This window comes from Podarcis filfolensis (assembly GCF_964270895.1).
Source record: "Podarcis filfolensis genome assembly, chromosome: 6".
Classification (NCBI taxonomy): domain Eukaryota; kingdom Metazoa; phylum Chordata; class Lepidosauria; order Squamata; family Lacertidae; genus Podarcis; species Podarcis filfolensis.
Window position 1 is genome coordinate 23,900,701 of NC_139609.1, and position 16,721 is coordinate 23,917,421.

Below are 16,721 nucleotides of genomic sequence, written 5' to 3' on the forward strand. Positions count from 1 at the left end.
CTTTATGGTCCAGCTCTCACTTCCATACATCACTACCTGGAGGAGGAACCAGCAAGCCACTGCCAAGAATCCCTGCCAAGAAAACTCCACAGACAAAGACAACAGGCATATAAACACAACATACCCTCGAACATTTCTCTGATGAAAATAGGGGTGTCCTATTCCATAAAATAAAAATAGTAATAATTTTATTCTTTATACCCCGCCTGACTGGGTTGCCTCAGCCACCCTAGGCTGCTTCCAACATACAGTGGTACCTCGGGTTAAGTACTTAATTCGTTCTGGAGGTCCGTTCTTAACCTGAAGCACCACTTTAGCTAATGGGGCCTCCCGCTGCGCCGTCGTGCAATTTCTGTTCTCATCTTGAAGCAACGTTCTTAACCCGAGGTACTATTTCAGGGTTAGCGGAGTCTCTAACCTGAGGCATATGTAACCTGAAGCGTATGTAACCCGAGGTACCACTGTATATAAAAACATAATAAAACTACACAGGGCAGCCTTCAGATGTCTTCTAAAGGTTGTATAGTTATTTACAATGCTTCCGGGGGGGGAAGGGGTTGGTACTGCGTACCCCCAGAAAAAAAAGGCACTGGTTACTTATCTCCAGTACGTTTCCGAGCACAATTCAAAGTGCTGGTGTTGACCTTTAAAGCCCTAAACGGCCTCGGCCCAGTATACCTGAAGGAGCGTCTCCACCCCCATCGTTCTGCCTGGATGCTGAGGTCCAGCGCCGAGGGCCTTCTGGCGGTTCCCTCATTGCGAGAAGCAAAGCTACAGGGAACCAGGCAGAGGGCCTTCTCAGTAGTGGCGCCCGCCCTGTGGAACGCCCTCCCATCAGATGTCAAAGCAATAAATAACTACCTGACATTCAGAAGACATCTTAAGGCAGCTCTGTTCAGGGAAGTTTTTAATCTGTGATATTTTAGTGTATTTTTGGTTTCTATGGAAGCCGCCCAGAGTGGCTGGGGAAACCCAGCCAGATGGGCGGGGTACAAATAATAAATTATTATTATTATTATTATCTCCTTGGCTCGGGGGTTACATGACTGCATACCCTCTGATGAAAACAGAGACATCTTACCATACCCTCCAACATTTCTCCAATGAGAATAGGGACATCTTAATGGAAAGCAAGACATTCTGGGATCAAATCAGAAACTGTGACAGCTTCTGTAAATCCAGGACTGTCCCTGGAAAATAGGGACACTTGGACACACACACACATACCCCTCGGCATGACCCTGATGTTGTACTAACAACACGTAACTGATCAAATTAAAACAACTATCACTATGCCCACCTCTGCCTTCTGAATTCCAACTCTGCACATGGGGCAAAGTACAGACAACGCTGAGGAGATTTATATTCAATACTTTTATATATATATATATTTTAAATAGCCAGAAATTGCAGAGGACTGGGAGAGTGCCAAGTGTGAAGGGTTTGTGGCATGTCTGCCTTAAATATTCGCACTGATTTTTAATGGTGTTCTTATCGCTTCTTCTCTTTCTCGCACTGTGCTGTGTTACAGCTTGAATTCTGCGGAACTCAAACTGGGCTACAAGAAATGCAACGTAAGAAAGAAAAGGAGCAACGAAAACACAATTATAAAGCATACGGCGTCTAGCACAGCGCACTGAAATTGCTACAACAGGCAGAAATATCATTAAGCGCGTATACCGAGACCCTCGGCAGTTTTCAAGTTTGGGAGCGACTGCACTAAGTCAAAGCGTGCAGCAGTAAATGGACAGGGAGAAGGGACACAGCTACATTCTCCCTTTCCGGAACCTGCACACTTGATGCAAACCAGGTCATACAGGTGCCACCGTCAGAAAATGCCCCCCATATTATTTGCAAACCTCTGCCCTTTTACTGGTAATAAGTAGCAAATATCTTTATCTGTTGAGACTGCTTTATTTTTATCTGTAGTCGTGTGCAAGAAAGGGTTACAGAAATAAAAAAAGAGATGTGAACAGAAACTGCTGAAAATGACTTTTTGTCGACATTTTTGTTGCAACGCACGTGAAGGATTCCATATGATCAGCTCCCAACAGGGGACAAGAATGACCGAATCACAGAAGTCCGTTTTTAAAAGCCGAAGCTATCGCTTTCCCCACTCTGCTGTGATCTATACTGATCATCTGCTGTGTTTAACAGCAGCAATATAGGCTTTTTATTATCTAGAGAGCCCAAAATGGATGTCCTTTATTAGTTTTAATTCAAACCTAACACTAACCACACTTTTCTCCCTTGAGGATGTCAGCAATATTTTTAAAGGCAAAACAAAAACAAAGCCAAAATAATAATAATTAAACCATTCCAACAAACAGCAGCAGCTACAAATTGGGGTTTAGCAGTCCAACTCCTTGGCACTCGATAATGTAGGCATCCTTGGGCGAAGGGTCCTCTTCTGATTTTGCCACAGTAAATTTAGCCTGCAAATGAAAATAATTTTAAGTGTCATAAAGTGGGTTTATTAACATATTCTTTAAAATGCACATGTGTAGCCACCTGTATATTGTTTGCATGACGTGCAAGAGCTTGCTTATTAAAATCAGGCTCTGGAAATAAAATACTATAATAATAATAATAATAACAATAATAACAACAACAACAACAACAACAACAACAACAACAACAATAATAACAACAACAATAATAATACAAAACTGATAGTAAACAACGTTCAGTTTAAAACTTGAGGTGTTAAAAGCGTGAGTAAACTTGTCATATGAACAGACCTGAGGAGGCTTTGCTAGACCCCCACCTGAGGGAGACTATTCCATAACAGCAGCATAAACTACTGAAAATATCTACCGTATTTTTCGCTCTATAACACGCACCCGACCATAACACGCACGTAGTTTTTAGAGGAGGAAAACAAGAAAAAAAATATTCTAAACGAAACAGTGGATGTATGATTTTTGTGGTTCATGCTGTGGCCACAGACATGTAATCTGACGGTGAGTTTGGGGTAGCCCAATGCAATAATCCTGAGGATCCACGTGGATCCATGTTTGTAACCACGTTTTTGCACCACTGCGGCCCCAGGCAACAGTGGGTGCGTTATTTTTTTGGTGCAAATTGTAGCCATGGACATGCTATGTGATCTGATGGTGAATTTGGGGTGACCCAGTGCAAAAATCCTGAGGATCCATGTGGATCTGTGCTTTGTAACCACATTTTAAGTGGGGAGGGAAGGAAAAGCACTCAAGGGACAAGGAGCACGTGTGGGGTGTGTGGAGAAGGATGCTGCTAATAATGCAGAAGAGGGGTATAAGGGGAGAAGGCTCCTCTCCTCTCCCACTTTGCTCCTTTAAAGCAAGCAGGCTCTGTTTCTCTCCCTCCTCCCCGGCTCATCCCCCCGGCTTAGCGAGCTGAAAAACTTTGCTGCTATTTAGCGAGCTGAGTGGGGAGAAGGGACAGAGAGCCTGCTTGCTTTAAAGGAGCCAACCGGACAGGAGCCGCTTACACTCGTGTAAGCGGCTCCTCTCCTCTCCCGCTTTGCTCCTTTAAAGAAGCAGGCTCTCTGTCCCTCTCTCCTCCCCACTCAGCGGCTCTTCTCCCACTTTGCTCTTTCAAAGCGAGCCACGGAAGAGGGAAGCATTTGCTCCGTAATACGCACAGACATTTCCCCTTACTTTCTAGGAGGAAAAAAATGCATGTTATGGAGCGAAAACTACGGTAACTAGAGAAAGCAAGTCTGTGAAGTGTGTACTCATCAACCGACATTAAAAAAAAAAGAAAACTATGTATCACTCACCTTTGTCAGCTGTTCTGCAAAATGTATAGCAGTTTTTGTATGGAGAGTAATTGGTCCAGTTTTCACTCTGGAGAGGCCATTTGCTAAAGCCATGAAAATGATTAGCTTGAGAAGAGAGAGGAAGAAAAAAAACCACATCATTATTAGTGATGCAACTCCCATGGCAGCTAAAGAAAGCCAGTTGAAGTAACACTCCTTGCCCACATAACTCACAATAAAATCCTATTCATGTCTTTGCAGAAGTCGACAAAGGTAAAGGACCCCTGGACGGCTAAGTCCAGTCAAAGGCGACTATGGGGTTACAGCGCTCATCTTGCTTTCAGGCTGAGGGAGCTGGTGTTTGTCCACAAACAGCTTTCTGGGTCATGTGGCCAGCATGACTAAACTGCTTCTGGCACAACGGGACACCGTGACAGAAACCAAAGTGCACAGAAACGCCATTTACCTTCCCACCGCAGTGCTACCTAATTATCTACTTGCACTGGTGTGCTTTCAAACTGCTAGGTTGGCAGGAGCTGGGACAGAGAAATGGGAGCTCACCCTGTAGCGGGGAGTCGAACCGCCAACCTTCTGATCAGCAAGCCCAACAGGCTCGGTGGTTTGGACCACAGTGCCACCCGTGTCACAAGGGGACTTACTCCCAGGTAGGTGCCAGAGTGCAGCCCTTTCAAGACCACCGACAAGCCTGATATTCTGCCCTTCTCATTTTGGGAGGTGCCTCCACCTGACCTTGTCAAACTCTTGTTTGCTTATATGAGGGAACCTCTGTGCCAAAGATAGGGAACCTGTGGCCTTAGCAGATGTTACTGAACCACAACTCCCCTCTGCCCTGGCCATTGGTCATACCACACTATGAGGGCAAGAGGGTCTTCTCAGTAGTGGCGCCCACCCTGTGGAACACCCTCCCTTCAGATGTGAAGGAAATAAGCAACTATCCTATCTTTAAAAGACATCTGAAGGCAGCCCTGTTTAGGGAAGTTTTTAATATTTAATGCTGTATTGTTTTTAACACTCGATTGGGAGCTGCAAACTCAGCCAGATGGGCGCGGTATAAATAATAAAATTATTATTATATTATTATTACTTGGTCTTGCAGATAATCGTCCACTGCTCCCCCATGTCGAAGATTTCCAAGCAACATCTCAGCGGCTTCGATTCCAACTTTGTCAGCATTTTTACCTGCGTGAAGAAGAAGCACAGGTAGAACCTAACACATCTGTGCTGCATGCGTGGCAAGTGTTTTGTGCGTGTGTGATCTAGGCGCAAAAAAAAAGGTTAGCTACCGCAGCTCAAGAATGTGGCCTTTTAGTGACTGTAATTATTGAATCATAATTCCCCAGAACATGGATAATATAAAATAAGACACCACCACAAAACATGTCAGAGAGCCAAATTAGTTTTCATTGGAAGCTTTTTTTTAAAAAAAAAATTAAAAATCCTGTTTGCTCAAATCCTCACCTCTTTTACCAAGCGATGATCCAGCCAGCAAGCAACCTGTGGAAGTCTCTGCAACAATTCTAAACAGAAGGGGGCAGGGTGACATGTTGGAACAGTTATGCATAGAAAACAGCCTTTGGAAAGCTTTAAAGTGCAGATAAGTGAATTTTTGGATAGCCCACTCACATTATTCCGCTTCCGGTTCCAAAGGCCTCATTATCCGGTTCTCGAACGGCCTCAATGTTGACGTCAAGGTCTCGGATTTCCTTTCTGATGCACCTCACTGCCGCCGATCCCATGTCTTTTGCTAACTAACGTGACAAGGTCAAACAAGTCAAAACAACTGAAACCTCGACAGAAGAGCTTTCCACCATAGGCTGAAGTTCCGACGTAGAAAAAGGCTTCTATCATACAAAACGGGCGATAAAATTCTCCTTACTCCTCGGCAGGTTGACGCACAAACACCTGGCTTGCTAAAGTGTCTCTTATACGCAAAGCATGTTACTGCTTGGTAAACACTTGCCTATTAGACAACATCTATACAGTGTAGGTCAGAGGTAGCCAATGTAGTGCCTTCCCAAAAATTGTTTTTGAGACTCCTATCATCCCCAACCATTGGGGCTGGTGGGAGTTAGAGTCCTATAATGTCTGCAGGGCACCCCATTGGCTGGCTATACCTGGATTAGGTTCCTCTGCATATTTAGAAAGAGGTGCTATTCCGATGTCACAAAAACGAGACCCTGGAAGATACATTATCCCAGGTCAGGCTGATTCACCAACATCAGCTCCCCCAGGGTCTCTGGCAGGGGTCTAGCTTATCACATGCTCCCCATTCCTTCGTTGAATCAAAGGTGCCAGTGATAGCTCCTGAGACACCCCCCCATAAAAAACTATGGTCCTTCTCCTTATGGTTCTATAACAAAATATGTGTGGGCACCTGCATACATATGCGTTACAGATTCACTGACATGCTGGAAAGAAAGTAGCTGCACATTTTTTTAATTCACCATGTGCAGCAGAACACATGCATTTCCCCCATGAGGGTGCGTTGAATTTTTCGACTGACAGATCCCCAAAATAAGGGGTGCTACAAAGTTGCAATATTTTGACAAGATGTTTCGGTTAAATTAATACAATTTGGTTCTGCTTGGCAAGTGAAATGTGTGTCGAATTGCACAGAAATCATTAAAAACGATTGCCAAGTGCAGTCGTACCTTGGATTCCAAAAGCCTTGGAGTCGAACATTTTGGCTCCCGGGCTCAGCAAACCCGGAAGTGAGCATTCTGGTTTGTGAACGTTCTTTGGAACCCGAACGTCCGACGCAGCTTCTGATTGGCTGCAGGAGCTTCCTGCAGCCAATTGGAAACCGCGCCTTGGTTTCTGAATGTTTTGGAAGTCGAACGGGCTTCCGGAACGGATTCCGTGTGACTTCCAAGGTACCACTGTACTTTCAGTTAGTAATAAAACATAAGATTGATATATACAGTGGTACCTCTGGTTACGTACTTAATTCATTCCGGAGGTCCGGTCTTAACCTGAAACTGTTCTTAACCTGAAGCACCACTTTAGCTAATGGGGCCTCCTGCTGCCACCGTGCGATTTCTGTTCTCATCCTGAAGCAAAGTTCTTAACCTGAGGTACTATTTCTGGGTTAGCGGAGTCTGTAACCTGAAGCGTATGTAACCCGAGGTACCACTGTAATCTATTTAGCATTAACTGACATTTCCAGAAGGTAACAGTAAAATACCTTGGTTTTACAAAAGCAGTTAATGAGCTGGACTTACCAAGCTGAGAGTTGTCCAATCACAAAAAAAAATAAAGAGCAGATTTGAACGCCTCACACCCAAAAACTTTGTGGCCCCCTCACTGAAAGAAATTTGCAAAAAATTGAGTTTTGCCCCCTAAAATGACACGTCCTAAGAATATGTGGACAGGCTCACTTTGACTGGCAGAGCTCCAGCTACGAAGGCTCTTCCGTGTATCTTGGTCACGGTGCCGCGGTCGGTTAAGTCGATTGGGCTCAACTGTTTAACAGGCGACATCCGTATGATCACTTCGCCACCCCCCTTGGGGTAGTAGCCCCTGTCAAGAAACAGCAGGTTATGGGCCAGGTAATGTTCCTGTCATGGCAACGAAGAAACATGTCAAATAAAAACTAGAGTTTATGGCTGGCTTATTTAAGCACAGTTCAAGGTTCAAACACAATGTCAAACTGCAGTTATTTAAAAGCTTCCAATCTCCTCCTCACAGTCGCAAAAAGAAGAGCCTGAGACCTACCTCCTTTTTATATCGCAGTCCAGGGTCAAATTGAACTTCTCAACCATTGGTTTGAAGACCTGGAGAGTAAATACATTTGCTGAAAAACACAGATACATACATATTTTAGTGAGCAAAATATTCCTTCCTATCACCCTGTCAGAGTGTCAAAAGAATGATGTTGTTTTTGACTCATGTGCTGCCAAAGCACACACTTCAGTCATTGCTATGGGAGGTTGTTTTGTGCATATATAATACACAGATACAGTGTATTTTTCTGGAAAAAGAAGGGCTGAAACTCACCATGAACACGTCCCTTGTTCTCTTAGAATGGCAATGGCGCCCAACTGAGAGGTGCCGGAACTGAGTTCCGGCAAGTTCTGGCTGAAAAAAAAGGTCTGCATATATAGCAATAGAAAGATAGCTAGCTAGAAATGACGACTAGTTAATTTGCACGAATTCTTTTAATGGCATGATGTATTTATGTTTTTAAAAGTTTACTTGGAAACCTTTGGGTAACAAGCAACAAGTCAAACAAACAAAATTGCTAGTAAGGTACTGGCTTAATTCAATCTTATTAATGTTTTATTACTTATTATGATTTATAACAAATTATTATCATGAGATCTCAGGGCAGTTCACAGAATAAAAAACGGGGAAAACAAGTCTTGGACTCTCACAATCCCTCTTCCCCTTCATCTGCACATGGCAACAGTAATGGGGAGGTAGATTAAAAGCAGCCGCTTCTAATTTGTCTGAATACAGAAAACGTTGATTTGCACAAATCATTGTTTATTTGCAAACTACTATCTGAAACCATAGTTTGATTTTGGCTTGCAGGCAAAATAAAGTTTTTGCAAATCAGTTTCCTGCAAACAGGCAAAGCAAGCTATGGCTTGCTGCACACTAGAAAAAGACTTGCACATGACAAAGAAATCACAATGAAAAATCCTGGTTTGACATTATGTCTGAACTGAGTCGATGGGCAGTGCTGACTTTTAGTTTACACAAATCCTGGTTTGTCATTACGTATATCTTGGTTTAAAACAAACTCCATTTAAATAATCCATGGTTTGAAGTTGCATTATTCTGAAGCATGCCTTTCAAGGAAATGAACTGAAATGAAAATTCTGAAGGAACCACAATTCGAAAGACAGGCGTACTGTGCTACTTATACAATCCCATCTATTTCAGCAAATAAGAAGTTATAGCACCTGAATGAATGGTATCAAGAAGTGAACAGGCTAGTAGACAAGTATTCACATAGTTATTCCAAGCAATCAGACAAAGAAGCAATTTATTATAAAGGAAATAAAATCTGCCAATATAAAGGAAATAATCTGCCTTTATATGTGACTATCTGACATCTGCCTGTCAAAGGACTACTCAGGCCATACCATCGTAGCTGCAGCATCAGACCATTCATGTAGTCTTGACAGGGAAGCTACCAAAAACAAATTTATTCTTTCCTCCTTCCTGCCAACAACATGCCACAACGCCAAAGCAGGTGGATGTGGAAAACTGAGGACTAGTAAATTTTGTGGCTTTATCTCCACTTTCTGGAATATAGGTCCACTTAACCGTTTTGTGGCAATCTATTTCGGATGTAGCTTTCTTGTGTAACGTTGCTGCCAAAGTCTAATGAAGCAAAGGACTGACTTGGGCTGCAAAGATGGAAAGGTCAACTTACCATCACCGTATAGTCGATCTGGGGAGCCATCTCTGCATTGGTGCCACCTTTCAAACGAAGCTCCGATGGAGAGGCTGCAAAGAGCACACAGGGCATTGCGACTTGCATCAGCAGGCAGACACTCCTGCAACGGGAATGAGACAAAGACAGAATGTGTTCTTTATTATGGAGGGACTGGAGCCAATGGGGATTCCCAAACTCCCAGATGCAATTTTCTATCTGTGGGAATGTTGTGGATAGTAGGAGAGGATATAGGAGAGGAGGGCCATCTGGCGGTTCCCTCATTGCGAGAAACAAAGCTACATGGAACCAGGCAGAGGGCCTTCTCGGTAGTGGCACCCGCCCTGTGGAACGCCCTTCCAGCAGATGTCAAAGAGATAAACAACTACCTGACATTTAGAAGACATCTGAAGGCAGCCCTGTTCAGGGAAGTTTTTATTGTGTGACATTTTAATGTATTTTTAATCTTTGTTGGAAGCCGCCCAGAGTGGCTAGGGAAACCCAGCCAGATGGGCGGGGTACAAATATATTATTATTATTATTATTATTATTATTATTATTATTTTATTATTATTATCCTTCCTTTACTCACGCTAGTGAGTCAAGTAGCAAATCACATTCCCCTTATACCAGGGGTGTCCAAACTTTTTTCAAAGAGGGCCAGATTTGATGAAGTGAACATGCGTGAGGGCTGACCAAAGTTGTCAACCTTTATTTTAGGATTGAAGTTTTTGACCTTCTGTTAGGATTTTATCCCAGGAAATTAACTGCCACAGGGGCCGGAATAAACCAATCGGCAGGCCGGATTGGGCCCCCGGGCCACACTTTGAACATGCCTGCCTTATACAGCAGGAAACTGGTTTGCAGATTCGTTTGAATCTCTTTAGCTAAGCAATCCAGTCTGGCACGCAGGATTGTGCAAGGAAGCAAACTGGCAAAGTATAAAAACCAAGGTGCATGTGGTAGAGAGCCCCAGGTATGGTACATCTGAGTACATTTCATTTTCCTTCTGGATTTCCAGGAGGCAGAGAAACCAATTGGACAACTACCGTATTTTTCGCTCTATAGGACGCACCAGACCATAAGACGCACCTAGTTTTTGGAGGAGGAAAACAAGAAAAAAATATATTCTGAATCCCAGAAGCCAGAACAGCAAGAGGGATCTGGCTTCTGGGATAGCCTCTTGCTCTTCTGGCTTATGGGATAGCCGCGTGCAGCCTCTCCCGGGCAGCGGGAGGAAGGCTCCCCCAAGAGCCGCGTCTCCTTTAAAGAGCCCTTTTACCTCCTCGGGGAATAGCCCCCAAGAGCCGCACACACGCTCCACACAGCTCTTTAAAGGGAGCGCTGAGCAGAGCCTCCCGCCTGCATTTGCTCCATAAGACGCACACACATTTCCCCTTACTTTTTAGAAGGGAGAAAGTGCGTCTTATAGAGCGAAAAATACGGTATGTCCAGCAAAGACATCACCACCTGAGGGTGTGGACCCGCAGCAGGTAACGTCTATACACAGCAACTTGTGCATACAAGGAAAGGCAAATTCGACCTGAAAGGCAGCAAGAAAAAACACGACCCACTGGCATTTTAAGCCGGTAAGGTGTTTTGTCAATACTAGATCCATTTTCTTTCATTCTGTTATGCGCAATTTCTCTTGAACGCGGAATGACAATTGCTACATCAGCACCCAAAGAAGTCGCAGAGATATACCCCGCTGTTTTGGTATCCGCGACGTGGGTTCCACCCTGGATCTTCCCTGGCACGAAAGTGACTTCGGTCGATCCAATTTCTCCACCTTCCATCTGCCCGTTGCAAAGGTCGCGAACCATTTTCAATCCTGACAGGTGCTGAGGCCTTCAAGTCAAGAGGACTAAGTTAGAACAGAAGCAAAGCCTGCGTATGCACTCACGTAGCAAGGAATACTCAATTTTTGCATGTCCGGTGCAAACTTCTCAGTACACCAAAGGTGCAAGCAGTAACTTGCCTGCAAGCTCAGGGTGAGCAGCCATTGTCCCTGGCCAAGAAAATTAGTGGTCATAGCAGCAATCACCTTCCAGGGAAAGAGGAAACCAGCGCTATCACAGCTGCAGAATTCCCTGGGAAGAGGGATTGGTTGCTAAAGTACCCTGGAAATCGTAGCTCTGTGAGGGGTCTCCTAACAGCTCCCAGAATTCTTTGGGAGAAGCCCTGACTGTCCAAAGTAGCACGAGAATGCTTTAAATGCACAGTGCACATGAGGCCTCAGGGACTGCTAGCACACAGAAGAGATGCTAAGTCTGTACGGGGGGCTAAGGGATTTCCGGCTGCAAGCAGAGGCTCATATGACTGAATGCTACCCAGCAAGAACAAAAGATTCCTACACATAGAAAACGAGCGTGTCGGGGAGAATCTTGCCCTAGAATAGGACTGGGGACTGTGGGCTTCCAAACAACCATCAGCACAGCTAAAGGTCAGGGAAGATGGGAGTTGTAGTCGAGCAATAAATAAAATAAACAAATGGCTGAAGAGTCACGGGTTATCTCCCCAAGTGTTATCGATTATTATTATTACTATTTGAATTTATATACCGTCCTATACCCATAGGCCTCAGGGCAGTCCACAGGATAAAATCAGAACACAAAACCACGAAGCACACAATCAAACAAAAACAACCACAACCCAACAACCCTCCCCCCAAACACATTTTAAAACGGCAGAGGATGTATGTTATAAACAGTTAAATCATTTTTTTAATGATTGAAAAGGACATAAAAAAACTATTTAAAATCAAGTTAACAGAAAAAGCAGTACTCTCTGCTGGGCAGCAACACCAGTCCTTATGAAGCCTGTCAGGCCCCAGCCTGGGTCAGGTAGATAGAGGCAGGAGCAGGACCCTCAGGCTCTCGGCAGGGTGGTCCTTGATGACTGTCCACCTCAACTCGGTTTGCTATGCAAAATGGATGTGCATTCAGTCACACTGACATTCCCACCCTGCAGTCTGAAGCGATAATGTCCAGATGCAGAGCATCATGGGGTCAGGTGATTGACAGGTGGGTTGTCCTATCAAAGCTGGCCTGCCATGTTGGGGGCAACGAGGTTCCTCAACGCCTCTCCTAAAGCAAACCGCTTTCACAACTGTTCTCCTGGACTTACCTAAGGCCGGGTTGACTCCTGCCGGCTCGGATATTTTTCACATGTAAGGGCGTACCACAGAGGCAGCTCAGAGCTGTGGTGACGCGCAGGATCTGGCCCCCCTGAAAGGAAAAGAGAGGATCAAATACTTGCTACAGATAGAAGCGACTGTCTTTAGTTAAAAATTTGTCTAAAATGTATAATCTATTGTTGGAGTGTGGCATACAAAGGATGAACAAGTTAAATCCGTGATGATAGATTGGGCAAGAGGAGTGGGTCATAATATAATGTTTGAAGACTGGGAAAGGTTGTGGAAGAAAGGGGTCAGGTTCACTGCATGCACGGTGTTAAAGGAAAACATTATGAAAATGATGTATAGATGGTACTTAACCCCTGTAAAATTAGCAAAGATATATCATAATAATGATAATCTATGCCGGAAATGTAAAGAAAAAGAGGGTACCTTTTATCATATGTGGTGGACCTGCCTCAAGGTGAAAGACTTCTGGGAGAAGATTTATAATGAATTGAAAAAAATGTTGAAATATACATTTATTAAGAAACCAGAGGCCTTTTTTCTTGGAATAATGGGTTTGGAATTGCCCAAGGAAGGTGTTAGATTGTTTTTGTATGCCGCAACTGCAGCTAGAATTTTGTTAGCCAAGAATTGGAAAACACAAGAAGTACCAACAGTGGAGTAATGGCAGATGAAGATGATGGATTTTTCAGAGCTAGCCGACCTGACTAGAAGAGTCCGCGACCAGAAGGAGGAGGAGTACCAAGAGGAATGGATGAAATTCAAAGGCTGTTTAGTTAAATATGCTAAGATAATTTAAATAGAAATACTTGCAAATACCAGATAGGCTTAGGACTTAAATATGTGATGTTATAGAATAATATGTTTAAAGTTAAAATGAAAAGAAAGAAAGATGTTAAGTGATTAAGTTAATTTTATGAGAAATTTGTTTTGGAAAACTGTTACAATGATATACACTGAAACTCAGGCAGGGGGATTCGAGAAAGTCACTTAACAATGTGACTTAAGATTGGATTAAGTACAGTTAGGATCTATGTTTGTTTGTTTGTTTATAAATTTTGGAAAATCAATAAAAAAACTTGAAGAAAAAAAGATAGAAGCGACTGTCATGCAGGTACAGCCTCGTCACTGTTTCCAGGCAGACTGCTCCTCTTTCCAGAAATTAAGTACTGTCCTGCTATTGCAGTTACCCAGTCTATTTGTATGCATTTGTACACAAGTCCCACTGGGTACCCAGGTGGGTAGGCAGAGGTCTTCGGGGAAAGGCCGTAGAATCACAGAACTATAGAGTCAGGGTCATCTAGTCCAACCCCCTGCAAGGCAGGAATCTCAACATGTGGTCCCCCATCCAATTTGAAACCATACTGTCTAGCTTTGCAAGTGTGCTAGCAGTTTCATTGCTGCGTAAGTCAGTGCCAGAGGACCTGCTTTGTATGCAAACAACCGCACGCTCAATTCCTGGGGTCTCTAGGACAGATCCATGCCTGAAACCCTGAAGCGCTACTGCCAGTCTGTCCCAACACTTCAGAGCTACATGGCCAATGGTCTGGCTTCTTATAAGGCAGCCGCCTATATTCCTTTGACTGCAGCTTGCTTTTAAAGTGCTTTCTGATTTTATCATAAACGCAACTTGCACCAGCACACCTGCAAGGCGGGCTACTAACCAGGGGCGGACTTTGGTAATATGGCACCCTGAGCAAGGGCAAAATTTGGCAGTATTCTCCTGATCTGGAGAGCAGGACTCGAACCAGCGACTTCAAGTTACAGGAAAGGAGACTAAACATCAGGAAAAGCTCTCTTGAGAGGAAAAAGCTGTTCTACAGTGGGACGGGAGGTGGTGGGCCAGGGGTCAGCAAACTTTTTCAGCAGGGGGCCGGTCCACTGTCCCTCAGACCTTGTGGGGGGCTGAACTATATTTTTGGGGGGGCGAATGAACGAATTCCTATGCTACACAAATAACCCAGAGATGCATTTTAAATAAAAGCACACATTCTATTCATGTAAAAAACACCAGGCAGGCCCCACAAATAACTCAGAGATGCATAAATAAAAGGACACATTCTACTCATGTAAAAACACACTGATTCCTGGACCGTCCGCAGGCTGGATTTAGAAGGCGTTTGGGCCAGATCCTGCCCCCGGGCCTTAGTTTGCCTACCCATGTGGTGGGCTCTCCTTTCCTGGATGTACTTTTAGCAGAGATTGGATGGCCATCTGTCATGGCTGCTTTCGCTGAGATTCCTGCATTGCAGAGGGTGGACTAGATGACTCTAGGGACCCCTTCCAACTCTACTGTTCTATTCAGAAGCAAGCCCCACCGAGCAGGGCTGCAGCCTACTCTAAGTAACCTGGGTAGGGTAAGGAGAAAGGTAAACACAAGCAGTTTGGCATTCCCGTTGGGGAAAGCAAGCAAGGAGTTATGCGGCTCCACGGCAGGGGATCGAAGGGGAGACGCTCCCCCCGACAATATCCAAGAATGCAACTCCGATCTACCAGTCCGCCCCCCGCCCAAAAAAACCCCATTCATTCAGGTCCATGAACCCCGAGAAAGGCAGCCGGCCCCGCGCGTAATCCCCAGCTCACCCCTTCCATGATGCCGCCGTCGATCTCCACCGGCTGTGGATCCCCCATGATCGGAACCCGCCGTCGATGATCCGAGCCCCGGAGCCTGCGGACCTGAGCGAGGAGGAGACGCCGGCACACCCGCCCTTTGCTCCAGGCCGCCGCCAGCGAGGAAGGGAAGCTGCGGAGTCCGCCGAAGCGCCGCCCCCGCCGGGCTCGGGTTGGAGGCGCGCGGAGCAGGCGCACAGGGAGACCAGCGCAGCCGCCTTTTCCTCGGAGCTGCGGATCTGCAGCGCCGCTTACGAAGCGGGATTTGGCTTCTCTTATCTACCGACAGGCTCTTTCGGTAACTGATTTTATTGAAACCGAAAATGCGTAAGATCCTTCCCAGAGCGCAGGAGATTTATTTTATTTTTTGATCTCAGGGTCGTGGGTTCGAGTTCCGCACCGCGGGGCGAAAGTTCCCTGCGCCGCAAGGGGTTGAACTGGAATGATGAGCTGCGCGCAACTGCCACTGTCAAAACGCCGTATCATAAATTTCATTTATAAATTTCATGTAATTTCATTTATGTGCCATAAAATTCTAGACGCCGCTTGTGAACAAACAAATTTAAAAAAAAAAAAAGGGTGAAACGGGAAGATCAACAACAATTTGCAACCAGTGCATGCAGAAGGTTAAAATGCTAGAACAAATACCGCAGCGTAGTCTTTCCCGAGTGTGCTTCGACTAGCTTTTATTCGGTTTGAGCAGCAATAGGATCCGGCCGACCCCACTCTTGAGGCAAGAAGGTAAGGCGACCACCTTGGGTGGCACAATCCACAGGGGCAGCAGATCCCGATGCAGATCTTTGTTCCCCGATGTAGATCTTGGTTCACCCCTTATTCCCATGGCAGGGAAGGGTTCGCCTCGAGTGCCAAAATGTCTTGGGCCAGCCCTGAACAGGGTATACAGACAGTGCAGAAACATTGTTCCTTACTTGCATTGCAGGACCAGATGATCCGTGTGGTCCCTTCCAACTCTACAATTCTGTGATTCTACTTTGTTGTTGTTTAGTCGTGTCCGACTCTTCGTGAGCCCATGGACCAGAACAGGCCAGGCACTCCTATCTTCCACTGCCTCCCGCAGCTTGGTCAGACTCATGTTTGTAGCTTCGAGAACACTGTCCAACCATCTCATCCTCTGTCGTCCCCTTCTCCTCGTGCCCTCCATCTTTCCCAACATCAGGGTCTTTTCCAGGGAGTTTTCTCTTCTCATGAGGTGGCCAAAGTATTGGAGCCTCAGCTTCAGGATCTGTCCTTCCAGTGAACACTCAGGGCTGATTTCCTTAAGAATGGATAGGTTTAATCTTTTTGCCGTCCATGGGACTCTCAAGAGTCTCCTCCAGCGCCATAATTCAAAAGCATCAATTCTTCGCTGATCAGCCTTCTTTATGGTCCAGCTCTCACTTCCACACATCACTACTGGGGCAAGAGGTTCTTTCTCCCCCACACTCTCCACAATAACCCTGTGAGGTAGGTTAAACAGAGACATACATATGTGTATTTGCATATGAGCAAGGTGTGTGTGTGTGTGTGTATAATATGTGTGTGTGTATAATATATATATATTAGCGAGGCCACAACACTGCCATAGGCAGAAGCCTGTTCCTTCTAAAATATATACCCGGCTTCGTGCGCTGCCAAAGAGTTCTGTGCCGCTCGGCTGCTTGCGGCTGTCCATAGACTAATCTCGCTTTACCTTCCAAGCTAAGCGCCTCCCTCTCTCAACCATTCATTGAGAGAGAGAGAGAAACAGACCTTCAAGGGGGCGGGGGCAGCCTTTCAACGTCTAATTGGCTACCGGGCGCCAATCGTGCGATCCCATTGGCTGC

General features: G+C 45.2%; 1 protein-coding gene across 2 annotated transcripts; it reads right to left on the minus strand.

Moving 5' to 3' along the window:
• Window positions 1-1,894: 1,894 nt before the first annotated feature.
• On the minus strand, window positions 1,895-15,063 carry RTCA (RNA 3'-terminal phosphate cyclase). Of its 2 annotated transcripts, XM_083620506.1 has the most exons (12): window positions 14,872-15,053; window positions 12,273-12,373; window positions 10,851-10,994; window positions 9,147-9,270; window positions 7,478-7,536; window positions 7,141-7,282; window positions 5,387-5,511; window positions 5,222-5,280; window positions 4,848-4,942; window positions 3,764-3,868; window positions 2,019-2,435; window positions 1,895-1,982 (listed from the first exon to the last, which is right to left on the minus strand). In XM_083620506.1, exons 1-11 carry the CDS (start codon window positions 14,917-14,919, stop codon window positions 2,337-2,339), a joined length of 1,101 nt encoding a protein of 366 aa, XP_083476632.1. In that variant the 5' UTR covers window positions 14,920-15,053; the 3' UTR covers window positions 1,895-1,982; window positions 2,019-2,336. The 2 variants fall into 2 exon arrangements, with proteins under 2 accessions (XP_083476632.1, XP_083476631.1); XM_083620505.1 differs by having other exon boundaries at window positions 1,895-2,435; window positions 14,872-15,063.
• Window positions 15,064-16,721: the final 1,658 nt, after the last annotated feature.

Coding starts and splice junctions, on each gene's coding strand:
- RTCA (XM_083620505.1), bottom strand. CDS start 14,919: ATGGGGGATCCACAGCCGGTGGAGATCGACGGCGGCATCATGGAAGGG. Junction 12,374..14,871: donor ACGGCGGCATCATGGAAGGG/GTGAGCTGGGGA, acceptor TTTTCCTTTCAG/GGGGGCCAGATCCTGCGCGT. Junction 5,281..5,386: donor GGAACCGGAAGCGGAATAAT/GTGAGTGGGCTA, acceptor CCTTCTGTTTAG/AATTGTTGCAGAGACTTCCA.